At 35.2% G+C, this 22,177-nt stretch overlaps 2 protein-coding genes across 2 annotated transcripts; one reads left to right on the forward strand and one right to left on the reverse strand.

The window, feature by feature from the left end:
- The first annotated feature begins 4,092 nt into the window (after window positions 1–4,092).
- On the forward strand, window positions 4,093–7,232 carry LOC135138012 (uncharacterized). The gene is made up of 2 exons (XM_064067826.1): window positions 4,093–4,208; window positions 4,284–7,232. Exons 1-2 carry the CDS (start codon window positions 4,134–4,136, stop codon window positions 7,074–7,076), a joined length of 2,868 nt encoding a protein of 955 aa, XP_063923896.1. The 5' UTR covers window positions 4,093–4,133; the 3' UTR covers window positions 7,077–7,232.
- A 508-nt stretch (window positions 7,233–7,740) lies between these two features.
- LOC135138308 (uncharacterized) lies at window positions 7,741–18,732 on the reverse strand. Its single transcript, XM_064068257.1, has 2 exons — window positions 18,603–18,732; window positions 7,741–13,936 (listed from the first exon to the last, which is right to left on the reverse strand). The coding sequence occupies exons 1-2, from the start codon at window positions 18,672–18,674 to the stop codon at window positions 9,071–9,073; spliced, it is 4,938 nt and encodes a 1,645-aa protein (XP_063924327.1). The 5' UTR covers window positions 18,675–18,732; the 3' UTR covers window positions 7,741–9,070.
- Between the last annotated feature and the right edge of the window lie 3,445 nt (window positions 18,733–22,177).

Here is a 22,177-nt window from a genome sequence, read left to right on the forward strand (position 1 = left end):
ACAATATGGACATTTGTTTATGAAATTTTAATTGTTATCGAGTGTATAAAACGAATCAGTCCCGATAATGACGCAAAAACAGGGTTAAGTGTGACACAGTAAACAACCTTTTTTATGTTGACATGTAAACAACATAGAAAACGTAAACAAAGTAAATTGAATTATTGACAATAATAACATTTTGAGGTTAGGTATGTACCAAAACTATGTAGTTAGATAACTGTGAGTGTCTTCTTTGTATGTGCAATTCCACACAGTACGTTTGTTGAAAATCGAATTTTCCTCTTGTTCAAGTTAATTTGAGAAAACAAACGTTCTAGGACAGCACTAGTGTATGGCAAAATTAAAATAGAAAAATAATATATTGTTCATCGAGTGAGAAAATTGGTGATTACACGAGGATGAGAGTTTCCGGAACGAGCCAAAGGCGAGTGAGATTACCACTGAGAGGCAATTTTTTCCGTTGATTGAAGAAGCAGGATTGTTGGACTGTACTTCAGACGAGAGGGAAGTTCTGTCGAAATAAACTTCGAACAATTTTTTGACACTCTGTCAAGTCAACGTAGTGTGCTTTTATAAAATAAGACCTTGGCAGAGTAAGGATGAATAAAATATGATATATTAGTGAATTAAAAAAAAAAGTTCTACAAGGGTTTTTCTTACACGCTTTCCATTTATTTACTTGTAAATATAAACAATATCTAAAATACTCATCCTTTTGTCTTATAAAATCTATTAACGTTAAAAGTTTCAAGGCGTAAAATTCTAGTTTAGAGAGCTAATAATAATAATCAGTAAAATATGTAATCCCGCAAGCACGGGAAACGTTGAAGACATACTGTGGTTGAAGTAGATCCTAGATTAGTTTATACGATTAAAGGAACAACAAATTCCAAATGAAGGTTCCGAGTGTGTCATAAATTTATTTTCACTTTATTGAGAAACTCAAAACAAAATATTAATCTTATAATTTCGACAACAAAACTATCATTACCTCAATTCGTTAATCTAAATCATGCAAAAAATGTGATAACATCAACCAGGTTATCGATAAATGCATGAAAATATTGTACCCTATGCAAAATGTTCTTTATTTTTATCCAGAATCTGTCACATTACGTATTAGAAAGAGTTTGACCTATTGTGTACATCATTTTTGACAATATCCCTCGGAAAGTGAAGATCAAAAGCAGAATTTTATAAACACAGTTGTCTTATGATTTTTTTATTTATTTTTTTATTTTATTCTATTACTCATGATAATTAATTGCCGTAAAAAAGTTCTCTTGTTTCACACTAAAGCTAGAATTATATCATTAAAACAATAGTTGTTATTTTTCTTTGAATAGGTATCTTGACAAGGTTAAAATAATCTTGTATTCAATCATTCGGAATTTGATATTTGCTTATGAAGTAATCAAATATCCAGATTAATTATCCCCATACATCATATCCTATACCTTAAAAAGTCACTGAGATTAGGCGTTGGAATTTCATTTGACGTAAACGGTATATATAGTCTTATAACATCCATTTGGTAAAAACATAACCTCTTATATGCATATGTCATAAGAAGACACGTGACGTTTGGCTCAAATGAATTTCCAACGCCTATTCTAAGTGATTTTTTGATTGGACACCCGTTATATAAACATATAAATAAATTGGTTGTTTTTTATTTAATACTAAACCGTAATCGTCTGTTTATTAATATATGACAATAGTTGAAGATAAAAATGTGAACATTTAAATAATAGGTAAAAAATTAAGGATACGTAAAAATCATATTATGTACTTAACTTTCTATTAAAAATGTCACATACACATGACGTCATAGTCCACTTGACTTGTCAAAAAATGACAAGTATAAAAGCAAGAATGACACACGTTTTAATAAGTTGTTTAATAAAATAAGTGTCAAATTACAGGGAAAATTGGTAAAAGATTAATAATTAAATAAATTAAATTAGAGTAAATGTTGAAACTGTTGCTAATTGTGTAAGCATAAATGCGCTGTAGCCCCGTCTTGTTGAAAATAACGTATGTATGTGTATTTCATTGTTGTGAAGTTGTGCTATAAAATCTTCCCACTTAATAAATAAACAATAGATGTTAATAAAACAATGTAAAACCAATAATTAAATTCAATCTACAGTTTTGTTAACGAAATAATTTGGTGCAAAGTTATAGCTTTCGGAAATGTCAAACTGAATCACAACAACCAGCAACGTAACAATGGCATCAAAGATTTTTAAAATCGTGGATTTATTAATCACAAAAAACCCAGCCGCTGAAAATCTTGGAAAATTATTTGTAACAACCGTGATAAGCTTCGTTAACTCCAAATTATATCTGAATTTCATTTTCTTTTGTAGTTTGTATGCCATAACAACAGTTTGTTCAGCTTCATCTAACACGTCGTCGCATATAATAATAATAGTAGCAGTGCCAGTCTAAAAAAAAACATTTAAATAATGCAAATGTCATTTGTATTGTAATTATTACCCAATACAACAAGAGAATAAGAAAATTAGCCACCAACAAAGTTACAGTTGTAGTTATAGTTGGAATCAACATATTGTCGAAATATATAATCATTTGAAGGCTTCCGTGTAAAGTGCTAATCAATATTGTCCATCCGAAAATAGCATTAAATATATGAATGGTGTTCTCAAGTAAAACAAAGTTATACCGTAGTCGTCGTAACGTGTCGTTTATTGACGTTTCGTGATTTCGCTTTACTAACTTTTTTAGATTGAGGAGCGCTCGATTTATTGCTCTGTACCGACTCTTGAAAAATTTCAAAAACACCCAAATTAGAAAGTTTCGGTTAAACTGAACATAAACTTGTAAAGTATCAACACTGTACTGCTTCACGAACTCCAAACCAAAGTAGTACGTAAAACAACTCAACAAATAAATATTCATAATCCAGAAAATTATGTTTCCAATGAAAAATCTTAATCCGTAGTTGAATTTGTTGACACTTCCGTTTCCAGTTATTTTTAGATTTTGTATCAGAACACACCAAAGTTCTCGCTTCAGCAAAGCCGAAGTTATTGTCTGAATGCAAAATAAATACAAGAGGATGTCCAAAATGACGTGAATTGCCAACTTGATGTGGATGTAAAATTTATATTGGGGCACTCTGTATACGAAGGAAACAATCACCGCCACCGTGTAAAAAATAATCATGAAACAGCCATATAATTTTTCGCTGAGGGTTGTATTTTTACCCCGGAAAGATGCTGGAGTAATGGCTAAAATTTTGCCCACGTTGAAGAGAATTTGTAGTTGTTTCACAGACATTGTCTGAAATGGAATAAATATTTTTCTTTTCTGTGTACTGGAATCTGGATTTTTTATTACGGTGTTTAGAGGGGCGACACTACGTGGAAAAGATGTTAGAGTCAATATTGAAATAATAGCGTGTGTGTTTAAGTAATTACATTGAATATACATCATTTAGAATCACCGGTAATTTGGCCACAAAACCTTTGTTTGTTGTTGTTCCAGCTTGTGATTTGGTTGTTTGTAAACTTTCAAATTATTATTGTCGATATTTTTTTGAAGCTCAGGTAACCTTGCTGCCGCTGAGCAACGTTTTTTTTTTGACACAATAATAATGTAGATTTCGATTTTTATAAGTTTGATTCTCCATTTATTTTACAACTGAACAAGATCTAATTTTAAATCTTAATCTGTTCTGAAAGTTATTATCACTTAAATATTTAACGTGCATTCGACACGAGGAGGAAGATTTCGTGTTGATTTTGTATTTATCATGTACGTGTTACGACTTGAACTTTGAAGATTTAATCTCGGACGCTCCTCTCACAGCGAAGTGTGTACGGGAACTTCATTACAGTGATTTTCACCATATTTAATATGTGTTTGTTGTTGTAATGTATTTCTTCTACAAATATTAGGCGTTAGTCATAAAAAAACCACCGGCTACTTTATAACTGTTTGCTCCACAAATGTAGGAATTAGGCAATCAGTAACTGATAACATATCTGTATTTAAAGATAAATATTTCACATTTTTAAATAATTGTTTAACCATTAGTCACTGGTTTTGCTACATCTAAGCTTCGCTTCCGACAGAGAAACAAACCAAACAACAAAACATTAATGGATATTCCTGAACAAAAAATTCTTGAAGGTAAAGAAAATGAAAGTGTTGAATCTGATTTTTCTAGCAATAAAGTAAGTATGCTTGTGTTATTTGAAATCTTAATGTTTTTTCTAAATTAAGTTTAACAAGTAAAATTTCTATTTTAGACTTTCACGAAACGTGCCGGTACAACAGATAAAGGAAAAGACTATGAAAATCTAATGGTCGCCAACCTAATTCTACGTCTGATGAACAACAACAATATAAAAGATTTTAATGTGTGGTCAAATGATCAAGACTTTGGTCAATTCGACGACGTTATTGTCGAAATCGAGACGAAAGACAACGACAAAGAGAAATACGCACTCCAGCTAAAACACATATCCAAAGAAACAAAGAAGTTGTCAATAAAAGGTCTACAAGAAGAAAAAGGAAACTTTGGAATGCGGAAATACTTCCAATCTTTCATCAAATCCAGAAAAACATTGTCTAATTATAAATTAATTCTTCTAACGACTCTTGACTTCAATGTTGACGAAAACCAAGAAATCCAACTCAAAACTCAGAAAGATGAAATAGTCCGAGCTCAAATCATCAAGTCTCCAATAACATCCACTCTCAACACAAACCAAAAAGTCGAAACTTGCTATAAATTTGAGTTAATCAACGATGAGTCTTTAAGCAATCAAGCTGACTACAAAAGTTTCTTCGAAATTTTTCTTCTGTACACCAATCAGATGAACGCGGATGACTTGAAAGCAGAAATCGTTAGCACAATGAAGAAAACGTTTTCGTGTACAGATGCAACAGCTGAGAAGATCCTGGACTTTATTTCTGAGTGGAGTCTGCGCGATGGCACGAAAGAAAAGCTACACTTGAAGATGGTCCAAAAAGTCGTAGCACTGTACTTAGTGGAACCTTACATCCAACCAATTTTCTTCTGCGAAGTCAGCGAAAACGCCAAAATTTTACGAAAAGCAATCGACAAGTTTGACATTTGTTTGTTTGGTAAAGATTTAGTTGAAAACGTGGCGCAACTATGGGATGATGTTAAGGAAGATTTGGACGAGAAAGAAATGGTAATTACAAACAGAAATTATCAAATAGTGGAGAAGCTTGACTTCAACAGTGTTAGTAATGAAGATTACAGTAAACTGTTATGGTTGATAAATAAGTGTCCGTTGATAGTAACTGTTAGTGAGTTAACTTATAAAGGTGTTAGGTTATGCGAAGATAGAAAATTTATCTTGATTGGAGAAAATATTAACGAAGAGTTTTTAGAAAAACGTTCGATTTTTCGGAAATTGTCAAATCTAAAATGTCATTCTGATCTTCTGGAGGAAGTTAATGGTAATTTTAAATGTTTGCTACCACAGGAAGAGGTTAGTTTATATAATTTGGTACAACACGACGAAAAATTTTGGAATGTTGTTACAACAGATGAGCTAGTAATGATGTTGAACGGTCCTTACAAAATAAAACAAGATACAGAGGAGCTTTCTTTGCCATACATTACCAGAAAATTGTCTAAAAGTATTGTCAGTTTAGAGTGTTTAAAAAATGTTGATAAAGACACTCTAATTTTAATAAGTAACTATAACCTGAATAAAGATATTGAAAAATGTAACGTAACGTACCTAGATGAAGACTTCAAATCATTGCCAGACAATCTACCTCAAGCTCATGTGTATGTAACTCGAAAAATGTCTTCACAGAAGGAATTTCTCGCATTATGTCAACAAAACGCAGACAAGAAAAGTTTCCATCATTTTAGAATATGGAATGGGTTTTTAGAATGGATGAAAAGCGTCAACGATATTTCCGTCGTTGAAAATCATCTAGTACAAGGTTATTCTATAGAGGAGAACGACTTATGGGAAACAACTTCATGGAACAATATCCATATTATAGCCAGCGATCCTGGATTCGGAAAATCCTCCCTAATGAAAAATCTAAAGAACACGTTTTCCTCGAAAATTTTCACGGTTACTTTTTCGCCCCAAGACATGAAAGAGATTTGCAAATATCTGCAAAGCCCCAACTTATTAGATTATATTATCGATTTGAAATTTTCGTCTTACAAAGAGTTCGACAAGTCTGTTGTCAAGTTTTTATTCCAGAAAAATCAAGTCATGTTTTTTTGGGATGAACTGGATGAAATTATAGAAAATATTAATTGTGATGATAACATAAATATCGTAGTAGGTGTTATTCAAAAATTTTCCGATAAAGGTATTGCGCAATGGTTAACTTGCAGACGACGTCTGAAATACATTCTTGAAGCAAAGTTTTGCGTTTGTGCTCGAGAAATTCTAGCATTCACTGAAGAGCAACAACTGGGTTTTATTAAAGAACGGATGAAACCTCTTCATTGTGATGATCAAAATTTAGATGACGTGAAAAATAACGTTGCTTTAACAAGATTTGGAGACGTCTTAAGTATTCCTTTACAAATTCACATGTTCACAGAACTTTGTAAACAAAATGAAGATAAGTTTTTTGATGTGTTAAAAGAAGGGTTTTCTGTGGCAGACATGTATCATTATTTTGTTGAAGAGAAGTTTAACTTTTATTACAAAGATAAAGTAAAGGTTTATACAGAGCAGAAGAATCAGCTTCGACAGATGCAAAATGACCACATTAAACAATATCAGAAAGCAGCTATGAAAGCACTTCTTGGTGGTGGAGTTTTAGAACAGGTGAATATTGACTGTGATGACTTTCTAAATGATGTACAACAAGAGGGTGACTGTTTTGGTTTTATAACTGAAGTTACAGAGAATACGCTTCAACCAGTTTTTGCTCACGTTTCTTACGCTGAGTACTTTGTGGCAACGTATCTTCTGAAACGGAAAGGAGAAAATTTGGTGGATATTTTATTTAAAGACAAAAACTCTAATGTAAGATTTTTTTTCGATGCGTTGTTAGCCAAAGGTTGTTCTCGTAATGTTGAAGGATAGAAGATCTTAGAGGAGGAAATATTTTACAAATGTTCATGAGAAAAAATATCTTCTGATGATAATTTTAGCATTTTGCATTTTTGTGTAAATTTTGGACATTATTTGATTTATTTATTTATACAAATAATGAATAAAAAAATATTGTCTTTAAATTAACAGTTATTTTTCTAAGTTCCGTTCCAATCTGGGATACCCACTCCCTTATGGAATGGCATTCCCTTCAGCCTGGTCGTCCGTGAAGTAAGTGGATAATACGGTCAGAATTTAACACACCTTGGCCCACGTGAAGGGCTCGATCGCCTTGATCAGAAACATCGATCCCATAACCGTGATCTATGATTTGAATTTTTTAATTTTGTCCATATTTAAATTTGCTACCACACCACCGCAATAACTTCAATTATTAATAATAGGTCGAAATATGCGAATTTTCGACCTACGCCAACACGCGGTGCACATTTGATTTATTGTTTGTAAATACACAGTTCATGTTAGGATTTTAATCGTTACTGGTTCTAACGCAATTTAACAGTCATGAGATTGTTCAGATGAAGCACTTGCTAGGAGATTTCATGAGAATCACTGTAACGGGTTCTTTCCCTTTTCAGTGCTGGGGTAGTCGGTCGAAGACGGTAACTTCCAGGACTTCAAAGAAAACCACTAGTGGAAGGAAAATATTTATTCAACACAGAACATACACAGTAATCAGGGACGTAAGCATATGGTCGACGTACAAAAGGTGGACGGCGGTTGTGGGGTAGAACGCTGCGGTTAATGCCGAGCGGCGCTAGGTCGGGTCGTTTATCCCCCGGTTGCGACGGGAGTCCTCCGGTTAATGCCTGGAGGGCGGACAGGTATATCCCCCGGTTGATGCCTGGGGGATGGTCGGTTGGGACGGTAATCCTCTGGTTAATGCCTGGAGGCGGATGGGATATCCCCCGGTTGATGTCGAGAAGTCCTCTGGTTAATGCCTGGAGGGTGGAAAGGGATATCCCCCGGTTGATGCCTGGGGGATGGTCGGTTGGGACGGTAATTCTTCTCCTAATTCCTCACACAAGACTGCTAATAGTTCATTTACGGCAATTAAATTAACCTAACGTTGTCCCACGCTCGGAAAAAGGACTTTGGGAAGTACGGTAGAATTCAAAAGATCGCGGACTGAGGGACAGGAGGATTTTTTTTTCCCTTAGGTAGTTATCCCCTGGATACCACCAAGACGTATTTCTCGCGACGAGGGATGCATTTTGTCCTTATTTACCATGTGTTTGTTATTGGCATAAGCTGGGCGAAGTCCACGACATAAACTCTCAAAGCTTTGTCTTTGTTCGAATCGTTGATAAAGTGTGGCATCATTTAACATCATGGAAATTCTTTGTTTGAATCGTTGATAAAGTGTGGCAGAATTTAACATCATGTAAATTCTTTGTTTAAATTGTTTATAAAGTGTGGCATAATTCAGCATCATGTAAAATCGTTGTTTGAATTGTTGACAGAGTGACAATTTAGTGTTTCCATTTGATCTCGCCATAATGTAGGAAATTTTAAGTCTAATTAAGTTACTTTAATTTAGATTTTTCCGTTTTTATTAAATTTGTGATATTCAAGTGCTACCCATATTTGGGAAGGAATATATTTCGACTAAATTCTTGGAAGAAGATTAAACATAGATGAGCACGACGTGAATATGTGAAACTATGGAAAGTAATAAATGGTTTGAATGGCTCACTCATTTGAAAATGATTCCGGAATCCAGGCAAGAATTTCCGGTCCGCCACACTAAAACTATAGCCAAGTCAAATCTCGCATCATAAATGAGAAAACTTCCCCAGTGTTTTTGGCAAAAAAGCTGACTTTATTGTGACAGAAGAATCAAATAAAAATTGTGCCAACCCAACCCTGAATTTTATCAGGAATTTTGGTAGTAAATCGTAGATCTGTTAATGTCTTGTATATATACAAAAATATTTTTTCCACATATTGTATAATTAACACTTTTAAATACATTCATCGACAGTAAAAGGAGTTCGTGCAGTCGTATGTTTCACTAAAATTTCCACAACACTGAAATGTCCCTGACTAGAGGCAAAATCAAGTGCAGTTTGACCATCCTTCGACAAAGCATTTATATCCGCTCCAGATTTAATCAACAACTCTACGACTCTTCCATGCCCCCTTTTACAAGCTAAATGTAGCGGCATTAACCCACTCTTACTAAAAACATCAATCTGCGCCCCCAACTTGACCAAACGTTCCACAATCCCATCATCACCTTTTCCAGAAGCTATATAAAGCGGTGTCCAGCCATCTCCAGTAGAGGCATTAATATCAGCCCCAGAAACCGTCAGTATCTCAACAGCCCTTATGTGTCCACTGTAACAAGCCGAGTGCAGCGCTGTCCGACCATCAACGTCCCTCACATTAACATCAGCGCCAAATTTAACCAACAATTTAATAACACCTTCATGTCCATGTCTAGAAGCCGAGTAAAGCGGAGTTTGACCATTTTTACCCGATCGATTTAAATCCGCACCACTTTGAATCAAGAAATCGACAACTTTAGTGTGCCCTTGATAAGCAGCTGTATGAAGTGGTGTAAATCCGTTTTTGTCAGACGCGTTGACATCAACGTTTGACAAAATCAAGCGTTGTACAACTTCTGCGCGTCCAAATTCTGCCGCTAGGTGAAGTGGGGTACAACCAAGTCCATCTGGTGCATTTATATCAGCTCCGTACTTAATTAACAAGTCAACAACTTTTCTAGTGTCAGTTGCTGAAGCTGTGTGAAGTTGTGTATGACCTTTTTTGTCAGAGGCGTTGATGTTGGCACCATGTTTAACCAAAAGTTGGACAACGCTTTCACAACCATTTTCACAGGCTGAGTAAAGGGCTGTTCTACCATCGCTATCACAAACATCTAAATCGGCGCCTGATTTAGCTAAGAGATCGACAACTTCGTCGTGACTGTTATGAGCCGCCACGAAAAGAGAAGTCCATCCGGTTTTCTCAGAAGTGGTGAAGTTAAGTCCGTGGAGAAATTCAAGCACTCTGTCGTGGAGGTTATAGATAGTGGAATAAAACGACGTTTTATTGTCAGATAACAATTCCAGATAACTAGCGTCGTTTTGGTAGTTCCTGTGTGGGTAAAACAAGGTCCAACCATATTTATCCCGAGCGTTGATTTCAGCACCGTTCTTGAGCAGCAATTTAACTATATTTGGGTGGCCACTATACGACGCTGTATGAAGTGGAGTCCAGCCATATTTTTCCGTTACATTAAGATCTGCACCATGCTTGACCAACGTATCGCAGATTTTTTCATAACCGCTGAAGGATGCCGAATGAAGTGGTGTCCACTCGTACTTATCAGAAGCATTAAGATCTGACCCATCAATCAGAAGTTCGACAACTTGATGATGTCCATTGTAAGAAGCCACGAAAAGCGGTGTCCATTTTTCGGTGTTGTAGATGTTAGCTTTAGCACCGTTAGTGAGAAGCAACTTTACAATTGTAACATCTCCAAGTCTTGCTGCTGGATAAAGACAAGTTTGAGCATCGAGGTCGCAACTGTTAACATCTAACCCAAACTGGATTAGGAAACTCACGACATGTTGGTGTCTGTTTTCGCAAGCTATATGAAGCAGCGTTTCACCTTTACTCGTTCTAACAAAATTTAAATAGCTTTGGAATTGGGTAATATATTTCAAGTGGCCAAATTTGGTAAAATAGTACAAACAAGTGCAGTTGAAATTGTCGCTTTTTGTTTGAAAATACCCAGATTTTCTTTTCTCTTCAAGCACAGCTAGTGGAAATAAGCAGTTTGCACTTTCTGCATACTTCATTGCGTTCATGTTAAAAATGTCGTCAGTCTGGTCTGCGTCGACGCCTTCTGTTAAATGTTCCAAAATCTGTAAGTATTCTTCTGCTTCTGCTTTCACTGATGGTTCTTTCTCGTTTAACACAAACGCATCACTTTCTTTTTTGAAGTTCAAGAGTGGATATCTTCGTCCCCAGGAAGACGCTAACTGTAAAACATTCCTGCCTCCCAAATCCTTCTTCTGGATATCTTCTGGACACATTTTGAGCTGACTTATACTTGTGTGCAAAACAGCAATGTGGACAGGAGAACTTTTGGCTAACAACATGTCAAAAAAATATCTCACGTTTGTATATTTTTCGTGAAAGATGACCTCCTTCAGGTAAGGTACCTTCCGTTTGGAAAAATAAGTTGCCACGAAGTATTCAGCATACGAAATATGCGAAGTGGTGAAGCCAAAACTGTCACTGTCGTCTTCAAATTCCCAGTCGATATTCAACTTTTGCAAAAACTCGGGTTCAAATAGTACCTTCAGGGCTACAATTTCCAGTTGTCGGAAGTGACTTCTAATAACTTGTTTTAACTGGTTGATTTGTGAATCATTTAGTTTGACTTTGTCGCTATAGAAGAATACTAATTTTTCTTCAATGAAGTGCTGGTATAAGTCGGTTAGGAGAAAAGTCTGGCTTAATAATTTTGTGTACTTTTTGGTGTCTCGTCGACAGAGTTCTGTGAGCATGTAAATTTGTAAAGGATTTCTTAGTATGTCGTTCGATAAAGTCCTTCCAGGATTATCTTTTAAATTTGAAATGAGGTCCTCAAGATGATTTTCGTCAATATCCACAAACTTGAGTCGGTCTTGAATATAATAAATTTGTTGTTCTTCTGAATAAGGTAACAGTGTTCTCGCCAGCACGTTAAATGTACGTTCCAGTGCATTTTTTAGATGATTTCGGCAGCTTAACCACTGCACTACGTTTTTTTCCGAAAATTTTTTGACCACGTTTGTTATGATCGCCATATTATCGTCAGACACAAGCTCATCCAGTCCGTCCCAAAGAAACACTACCTGTTGATTTTGCAACATAAATTTGATAACGTGTTGGTCAAACCTGTCATACTTAGAAAATTTTAGTTGTATTAGGAAATCTTCTAAGTCGTCGCAAAATTTTTTCCCTCGATAATTGTCACAAATGTTTGTTATATCTCGAACGGAAAAAATGACAGTCCATGTTTTGAAGGACATTCTATTCTTCAAATTTCTGAACAAACAAGACTTCCCCATTCCAGATTCGCCGCTTATTATGTTGACAAAATTACCAAAGTCTGAAAGCTCTAATTCACTTGCACTATGCTCTCTTCTGATACGTTGTTGTTCCAAATCTTCAATATTGTTGCTTCTGCTTTGAACCCATTCCAACATTCCGTCGAAAATTCTAAAGTGATGAAACGTCTTCATCATGGAATTTCTCTCACAAATTGAATAAAACTCCCTTTGGGAACAGATTTTCGTGCTCACATAGATGTTCCGTCTTGAAAAAAACTGCTCAAAATGAAGCAACTTATCTTCATCTTGATAGTCATCAACAAAAATTGGTCTATATTTCTTAAGCAAATTTGTGTCCTGTTCGGATGTAGCGCTGCTTATAAAAATCAGCGTGCTATCATCAACAGCGTGTAAATAAGTCAAAAAGAACAAATTTCTAGATAAAAATCTACTTATGTATGGTGTGGGAATTTCCTCCTCGGTTTGTTTCACTTCATAAGGTCCTTGAGTCATCCTTAGAAGCTCGTTTGTAGATATAACGTCACGAAAGCTCGCATCTGCCTGAAGCAAATTCGACAAAGAAATTTCTTCTCCTGACAATAAGCATTTAAAGTTCGTTATTATGCTATCCAGTATATAATCGTCGTAGTTTAAATCTGATAACTTTTGGAAGATTTTGCCTCTTGATTCTTCCAGTACGTCGTCGCCAATCAAGATGAAACTTTTTCTTGGACACAGTTTGACAACTTGGTCAAATTCTGGATTCTCTTGGACAATCAACGGGCATTTGTTCATTAGCCACAACAATATTGTAAAATTATCATCAGTTAGTTGTTCTAAATTAGTTATTTGAAAATTCTGATTCACTTTATCCAAATTCTCTGTACTAACTCCTCTTTTAGCGTCACTGAACAATCGCTTCACATCACCAACCCATTCTTTTCTAAATCTTGTTACGTGAAAATTTAAAACTACCCTTTGTAGAAGTTTCTGATTTTCGCTGGCGTCAGTATCAGAAAAACACAGTGATTGGATAAAGGGACCAACTAAATATAGTGCAATTATTTGTTCCATCAGTTCTTTGTCCAGTTTGTTTTTCACTCCTTCCCGTATACTCCACTGAGAGATAAATTTGAGATACTTCTCCGAAACTGTGTTTTTACAAGAAAACATTGTCTGTAATTGCGTACAAACCCTAGTTTTCACCTCATCCACACTCATTTGATTCGTGTAAAGAAAAAATCTTCCAAAAAAGTGATTTAGCTCACTGGGTGCTACATCGTCTACAATTTTAAATTTGTAGCACTCCGCACTGTCTTTACTCGTGTTCAATTTCGTGTCAGCGCTACATTTAATAATTTCCACTTGGACAGTTTTGCCATCAATTTTTATTTGAAGCTGCACCGTCTTATCAAGACTGAACTTGAGATTTGTAAACAAAACCACTCTGAAGTTTGAAATCGAGTCTTTGATTGTTTGGTAGGATTCGAAATATTTGTTGATGGCGAAATTTCCCGACTCTTCTGTTAAACTCGATAGGCTAAGTTTCTTCGATTTTTGGCTTATGTGTTTTAACTGTAGCGCGTATTTTTCTGTAGGTTTGTCTTTTGACTTCACTTCGACAATGACGTCGTCAAAGGCACCGAATTGTTCGTCGTTCGACCATAGAAAGAAATCTTCGATATTGGTGTCTTTTAATAACTGCAAAGTAAGATTGGCTATCATGAGGTCCTCATAATCTTTTCCTATGTCCGTAGTGCCTGGACGTTTTTTGAAAATCTGAAAAAATGGACAAGTGTTTTAGAGAGATTGCGGGTTTTAGAAGCATATAATTAATCATTTCTGCTCGAAAAAATTCTAACATTCCGAACAGTGACGAGTAATAGAATCAGAAATTTTCAAAATAGTCTAGTATATTATACCGGGTGTCCCAGCTTGCCAGTTCGACACAAATATCTCAATTATTTTAAAATATAAAAGGCTGAAATTTGACATGTTCAAAATATATACCACAGTCTATTAAATAGATAAATTACTGGCGTCGTACTAGTTTCACTTGTGCCGGAAATGACATCATTTTTCTTTTTTTTAATACAAAAGGGTATAATTTTTCCATACATTAAATAGCACCCTTTTTTGTCTTTTCAAATATACCGGATGTCTGGAAAATCGCGGATTAACTCTTCAGTACGTTATGTACGGGGGTTTCAGGGGTTCGAAAAAATAAAATAAAAAATAAAACTGATTTTGCCAAGGGTATTTCCCAAAATCAGTCTTATCTTGACAAGTATTGGCCCCACCCACCCACCCTTTATTTTCTTCTTGGGTATGCCATTTGGCAATATCAATTTTATCTTAACAAGTGCTAGTCCCGCCCACCCATCCCCTCTTTTCTTAGAGGGGATGGGTGGTCATTTGCCTAAATCAGTCTTATTTTGGCAAGAACTAACCCACCCTTTATTTTCTTAGAGGATATGTTGCTTGGCAAAATCAGTCTTATCTTAGTAGGCACTAAGAAAAGAGAGGGTGGGAGGGCGGGGCTAGTAGCTCTGAAGATAAGGCTGATTTTAGCAAATGAGATACCCTCTAAAAGAAGAGAGGGTGGGTAGGCGGAGCTAGTAGCTGTCAAGATAAGGCTGATATTGCCAAACAAAATACCCTCCAAGAAAATAAAGCATGGGCGGGGCCAATACTTGCCAAGATAAGACTGATTTTGAGAAATGATATACCCTCTACCTTTCATTTTCTTAGAGGGTATGTCATTTGGCAAAATCAGTCTTATCTTAGTAGGCACTAGCACTAGCCCCGCCCACCCCCCCTTTATTTTCTTAGCGGGCTAGTATCTGCTAAGATAAGACTGATTTTGGCTAATGAGATCCCTCTAAGAAAATAGAGGGCGGGTGAGCGGTCTTACTACCTACTAAGATAAGATTTATTTTAGCAAATGACATATCCTATTGTGGTGACCGAATTTGAATCAAATTTTCCGCGCGAAATCACATTTGAACAATTTGAATTTGAAAGAGAAGAAAAATTCAATCACAATAAAAGAAATCGTTAAACATAGGCAACCAAATATGCACGTTGGGGTTAGTTCTGCGTGTTTAGTTAGAGGGCGGCTTGGGAGGAGAGGGTGGCATGTTGAAAGCGTGAGTCATTATCTTTCGGTTCGGTGTAGTGGATGCATGGTGAAAGGACGCTGAAAGTAGCTAGGTTTAAATTAGCTGGTTTGGTAGTTAATAAAAGGGAGAAAGCCTTTGTTTAACGACAATCAATCGTAACCGGCGGCGCCCAGTTTCCCGAATCCGTGCGACTAATTCATGCGGCCTTTTAATCGGAAAAAATGCGGACTTTCGTTTAACGCGGACCATGTGATCTAGATTTGTTTTGTTGTTTGTAAATTCACCAATCGAGTTAGTTTTTTTAATCGTCAGCTAGTGCTAACACAATTTAACAATCAGGATTATTTAAATAAACCACTTACTAGGAGATTTCATGAAATTCATTTAATCAAGATAATAATTCTTTGTTTAACAAACTACGAATACATTTCTAGATGCATATACGTAAGTGTTACATTATAACACTTCTTAATTCTTCACACAAGATTGCTAATAGTTCATTTACGGCAGTTAAATTAACAAAATTCATACCGCGAACTGACGGGCGGTAAAAAAATTCTTCCCTTAGGCAGTTATCATCGTTATTATCATCGTTATCATGATTACATCACCGAGGTATGCCCCCACAACGCTGAAAACATCGAGGCATGTCCTCGCAATGATATAGATTGACTACATCAACGAGGCATGTCCTCGCAACGCTAGAGATTAATAACACCAATTACATCACCGAGACGCTTTTTGCTCGCAACGATGACTGAATATTTTTGTGTTTATTTATTATGTGTTGTGTTGGGGTAACCAGTTCGTGGTATGCTAAACTCTCAAAGTAATTTTTTTTTTTTTTGGAAGTAAACAATCACTTGGATCATGATATAATTTAACACAATGTAAACTCTTTGTTTGAATCGTTGATAAAGTGTGGCAAATATTAATCTCATATAAAGATCATGATATATTTTGACATAATGTAAACTGTTTGTTTGAATCATTGATAAAGTGTGGCAAGTATTAATCTCATGTAAATTTTGTTAACTTTGCAATTTTTCACCTTATACAATGTTTCTCTATCTCACAATTTTAACTTCGGTAATTTTCTTTGTTGTGTAATTTTAATTGAACGTAAGTTTCATGTTCTACAGTTTTAACCTCACGTAATATTTTTATTTGCACAAGTTTGTTTCACACCAGATCTTTTGTTTTTCATAAATCTTTACTAGTTTTTTTTTTGTAAATATTTTGTTGATGAATGTTTCAATCGTATAAATTATTTGATGTCCAATTTCAATCTCACATAAGAATTATTTGTTGTTTAAAATTTCCCAAGATTGTATGGCGAATTTAAATATTGTTTACTGCTCGTTTGAAACTTTAATACTAGTTCAGTTGTTGTTAATATCAGAGTTATAGCACAGTAGATGTTATAGCCCCTAGAAAACACATAGTATCGTCGCCGTGGAGCAAACCTGGCGGAAATTTAACAAAAAGAAAAATTATAAACACCATTTGACAGACCGCGAAATTTGAAATGGTTTTATGTTGGATTTAAAGTTTGTAGTTTATATACAAAATATGGAGTTTTAATTTGAATAAAATATAAAATTTAATCAATAAAATCGTATTTAACAATTATTAGTTATATTAATTGACAATTAATTGACTTTAAACAAAAAGATCACGCCAAGACCACGTGACAACAACGGTTTACGCCACAGTTTACGCGCTGTCAACTCTCTGCTGACACAATTTGGTTCCAAACTAGGGGAATTTTTTGCGTTACCAACTGCATTTGCTCCACTCGTACAACAATGGATGACGCTACTATGTATTTCTAGGGGCTATTATCAGAGTCATAAGAAATTGAACATTTAAAATCGAATTGAGGTTAAATAATACAGAAAACGTGGCAGAAGCGAAGTGCGGTTCCTAGTCGAGCTGGCGAGATCTATCACGTCACCTGCACAAAGGGTACAGGTTTGGATAGATTCAGGGGCGGCCGCCAATTTTGTAACGCTCTCGGCTTCTGTCCTTAGTCCAGATCCAACTACGGGTCTACGACCGCAACGGCCTAGTTTCGGACGGCATGTTCGTCATGGAGATGTGTAATGTGCTGTGCGGGTAGGCTTGCGATGGATAGATTCACCGTCGTGGGGGGAGAACAGCCTCGACCGGTAGCCCCAAACTCCGCTTGTGCCCCAGCGGTACTTTTATTGTGCTCCTGTTGACTGTCATAACTGTAAAATCTGACGCCACACGCCCGTAATGGCTTGGGTATTTGCATCCAGTTACTTTAATTCAGATTTTGCTTTGCTTTTATTAAATTTGTGATATTCAAATATTTGCATTGATTCAAAACATAAACGTAGGGTTTTGTACTTGTTTGGTTTTCATATGTGTATCAATTCCCGAGTGTCTTTTTCTCTCGTATTTTTAATGTGTTTCGTTTGAAATGTAATACGTCGGTGAATATAGGATAAGGGGTTTTTGGGGCTGAGGAGTGAATGCTCGCAGCTCTTTTCCTCCTAGAGAGGGGGTGCGAATTTTAGCCCCCTCCCAAAAATTTTGTCTATTATTTCTTGCGCTCTCGAGTCACATGCAGTGTATGCTCACTTGTATGAAAGAACGTCTTCCCGCCATTTTTCAAAAAAAAACACACAACGTAGGTTTCCATTTTGTTAGACGATCACAGCCAAGGCCAAACTTTGAATTTTTCTCGAGCCTTTCAAACTTTTTCAAGGGCAATTTAAAGGCGGGAAGTTTGGGTTATCACACTATCCATAGAAATTTAATTAAAGTATTATCAGAAAAAACACTAGAAGCTCCAAAGCACTTTCAAATTCTTTCCAAGCAGGAATATCTAGAACCTCAAGATTATTTTAAATTTTCCAAAAAAAAAACGGAGTCCCAAAATTAACTCAAAAATAGATCAGGTCAAAATTTTCCAAAAATGGAACACCAAAGTCCCCCAAAATTGTTCTAAATAGTTTACAAAACAAATCCCCATGGGCTCCCAAAATAATACATGAGAAACGCCACCGTATTATTTTTTTAAATTCACAAGCGTTTTAAAACTTCTAGATAACTACTGTTTTACCGAATAACTTTTATAGTACTACAAACTGTACTCTTCAAGGTTTAGAAAAAAAGTTGATGTCATTTTCGGTGCAACTAAAGCTAATACGATGCCAATAGTCTACACATTTAACGGATTGTATTACATATATTGAACATGCCTAAGTTCAAATTTTTATATACCTACGTTAGGACACCGGTATATGCGTTATAATTATAAATAAACTTACAAATGAAAAAACGAAACTTACTCTTTTATTCGTATTGATGTTACGTGACGTCGCATTGTGAAAATCTCTCGATTGCTTATTTGATGACGGCATTATCTAAATAATTGTGCACCTTTAACCAGTACCCAAAAATTACCAAAAACTTTTGAACTGAAAACTAGAAGAGGAAATAAATTAAAATTAGACAACAGTGATTTTGGAAAAATCATAACATTTAACGAAACTGTATCTATTGCAATAGCATTCAAAAAATACTTACGACAGGAAAATGTTTCTTGTAGAGAATACAGCACACCATCACAACAAAGTAAGTAAGTATGCGTCATACTAATTTTTATACATTTTACACCTATTAATCAGAATCGATATCTTATTTGGAAGTATTAACTTATCGAGATAAGATTTAATAATGTAAACAAGATTTTTAATGTTACATTATTACAATCACGAAAAGGTACGTGACGTATATTGTAAGTTAGTTCCCCGTGGTAAAAATTTGTCTAACACACCACCACGAATTTAATAACATACTACTGTACTTGTGGTTTATGAATCCACCTTGATTTTTTAACCTAGGCAACCAACAATCAAAATAGTGTAACAACATTTTACAATTTAATTTAGCAACTGCAAAATGGATGCTCCGAATCAACTCGTCGAGGACTCTTTTTTTTTCCTTCATAAATGGATAAGTCAAAACTTGGTTCCGCCAAAATTCTAATAAAAATGTCATTTATCTCAAAGTAATTATGATATATTTAATATCACTGTCTATACACAGCTTTACAGGAAAGACTAACCACACATAATGTTTATATTTTAGAAATACATTAAAGCATTTTTTGTAGGAACCCTCTCGATTCATCTATCTACAACATTAGCTTAATGTTCCTAAAAACAAACCAATAAATTTGAAAGTTACGTGACAGCACTAACGAATATTGAGTAATTACTATAATTATTATACGTTTACGGTTATCTTTGTGTGTATTTTCTTACAACACATGTCCAAATTACATTCTAGTTAACGCTACTACGAGTTTCATGTTCACTAAACCTAAATTAAAATTAACCTTCCACGAAAAATGTTTACCTCACAGTTTGCTTTAAAATTATTACTTTTACACACCATCGCACCACTTAACGAATTCATCCACAGACATTTCGCCAAACAAACAATCGCCATTATCAGTTCAAATTTTCACGATTTCGAGGAAACACTAGGTTTCATTTTGCGTTTGATCGAGTGCAAAATCATAATCAATCCAGAAAATGCTCCCAGCTTAGAACAATTTGACACCTACATAATCAGTGAGTCAAATTGGAGTACACTGTCTTCTACCATAGATTTAGTCAAATACAAGATCAATACCAGGGGCAAATTCCTGATCGTCGGCCAAAATAACTTGACTGAGAATGACACAAAAGTCATATTTGAGTTGTTATGGCGCTTTTACGTTTACAACGTTGTAATATACTCTAACCACTCATTTGTCACATGGTATCCGTACCATCGCAGAAACCAGTGTGGTACAGTTGTTAATTTAGTAACCAATGAACTGTCAAACCCCTACAAGAACAAAATTCCTAAACGATTTAACAATTGCCCTGTTAATGTAACATGGGATGCAATAGCCTTAGCAATGAAAAACCCGTTTGATAAAACAGATCCAGGGTATATCCCACGAGTTTTAGACGCCATGGCTCCTCTAGTAGGTATAAATCTGGTTTACTTAACGGACAATGTTCGATACGCAATACCAAGCAAATTTGCAATGCAAAATATAATAGAACACATGATTGAAAAAAATATTGATTTAGTGTCTATGGTGCTACCGGTGGTAGTAGCTACAGGGCCACAGTTCGAAGTCAGCATAAGATATCAAACTGTTTACTGTTATTTCGTATTGCCTCCGCGCCGTAAGGTCGTCAGCAGTGCCGAAACTTTGGTAGTTTTCCCAAAGGAAATTTGGTATCTGATTTCCGCTTCAGTGATACTAATGACCATAATTTGCAAGATGGTGGTTAAGAAATCCCTTGAAACGTCTTTGTTTCTTGTAGTAAGGCTCATGCTGCAGTGTACCTTGAGGAACGTACCTCAAAGTTTCCTAAAAAGATTGATTTTCGGTTTTTTTCTACAGTACGTTACTAATTTAAACTGGATTTATATAAGTCAGTTAAGCGGGATTTTGAGTAAGCCGAACTACGAACCAAAAATATTGACACTTAAAGCGTTGGCCCAAAGTAACAAAAAACTGAAATATGCTGATAACTGGAAACAGTTCTTTATAGGCAGAGGTGTCTACGAAAATATAATTACGCTGAGAGTTGAAGCTCTTGAAAATGTACCCTTTGAGAAGGAATTGGAAGATTTCGTTCACGATTTAGATTATGGTGTAATAACTTCTGACACTAGATTGTTATACGTTAAAAATTACAAAAGTTTGCAGTTGGTGTCACAAGAGCAGGTAACAGTATTTTTGTAAATTTTAGTGTTATTTTTAGTTTTTAGGTAGCACGGTTAGAGGCTTACTTCATGGTTAAAAGAGGATTACCCTGTTTGAATACAATTAATGATGCATTGTATCGAATTATAGAAAGTGGATTCGTTGATAAATGGGTAGATGAAAGTCAAGTGAACGTTAACAAAACATCTGTTGCAGATTATGAAGACACTGAAGGGTTGTTAGATTTAGAGCGGATTTTCTCTGCATTTATTTTTCTAGGTGGAGGCTTTTTGATATCGTTTTTTGCTTTCTTGACTGAATTATTTTATTGCAAGATATATAAAAAACAACTATAACATACTATAACAATTCGACCACGTCACCTCAAAATTTTGCATGGTAAATGCTACTTAAATCTTATAAAATAACATACTCATGTAGCTGTGGTTTATTAATCCACCTTGATTTTTTATTCTAGGCATCCAGATTTTCTTAAATAAAATCCAAATTACGTAGCAACCTTTTATAATCATATAAGAAAAACACAAATCATTGATCTAATATCTTTTTACGCTGTGACTGGTATTATCTATATTTTTAACTTGTAGGGGTTATCATAAAAATCAGATATATAATTTTTCGCAGAGATTGGATTTGCTGGACTGCACTTCAGTGGCGACAAATTTTTTTAATCGTGACGGTTAATAGTTACCGTAAGTAAGTACATGAACACTACTCTAAAATCATTGTTGCGAAGATTAATGACAATCTTAAAAACAAGCGTTTCGTTATTCTGTGCCAAAAATGTTATTAGTTATTTGTATGACTACTACCAAGTACTACAATTGTTGTCGAAGATCTGCGAAAGCAACGCCCCGTGCATTCTTTTGAGTAAAATAAATTTAGAAAAGTAGTAACAACTTGAAGTATTTTGCCTTTAACCTTCCTCCCTTTGAAAATCATAATCCGCAATTCCATAAAATTAATTAATGCCTTTTCGGTTTCAAAAATGGCATTTGGTAATTACTTCTATTATTCTATTTAACATTTAAATTAATTAATATGGGACTTGTAAAATAAATCATTTGCAGTATGAACCAGAGCTACCTCAGTATGGATTCAGCACTTTTTTTCTGAATAAGACATTCA

Source organism: Zophobas morio, unplaced genomic scaffold (genome assembly GCF_036711695.1).
Source record: "Zophobas morio isolate AGI-343-1 ecotype UQ-CSIRO unplaced genomic scaffold, CSIRO_AGI_Zmor_V1 ptg000030l, whole genome shotgun sequence".
Classification (NCBI taxonomy): domain Eukaryota; kingdom Metazoa; phylum Arthropoda; class Insecta; order Coleoptera; family Tenebrionidae; genus Zophobas; species Zophobas morio.

Coding starts and splice junctions, on each gene's coding strand:
- LOC135138012 (XM_064067826.1), top strand. CDS start 4,134: ATGGATATTCCTGAACAAAAAATTCTTGAAGGTAAAGAAAATGAAAGT. Junction 4,209..4,283: donor CTGATTTTTCTAGCAATAAA/GTAAGTATGCTT, acceptor TTTCTATTTTAG/ACTTTCACGAAACGTGCCGG.
- LOC135138308 (XM_064068257.1), bottom strand. CDS start 18,674: ATGCCGTCATCAAATAAGCAATCGAGAGATTTTCACAATGCGACGTCA. Junction 13,937..18,602: donor ACATCAATACGAATAAAAGA/GTAAGTTTCGTT, acceptor CCATTTTTTCAG/ATTTTCAAAAAACGTCCAGG.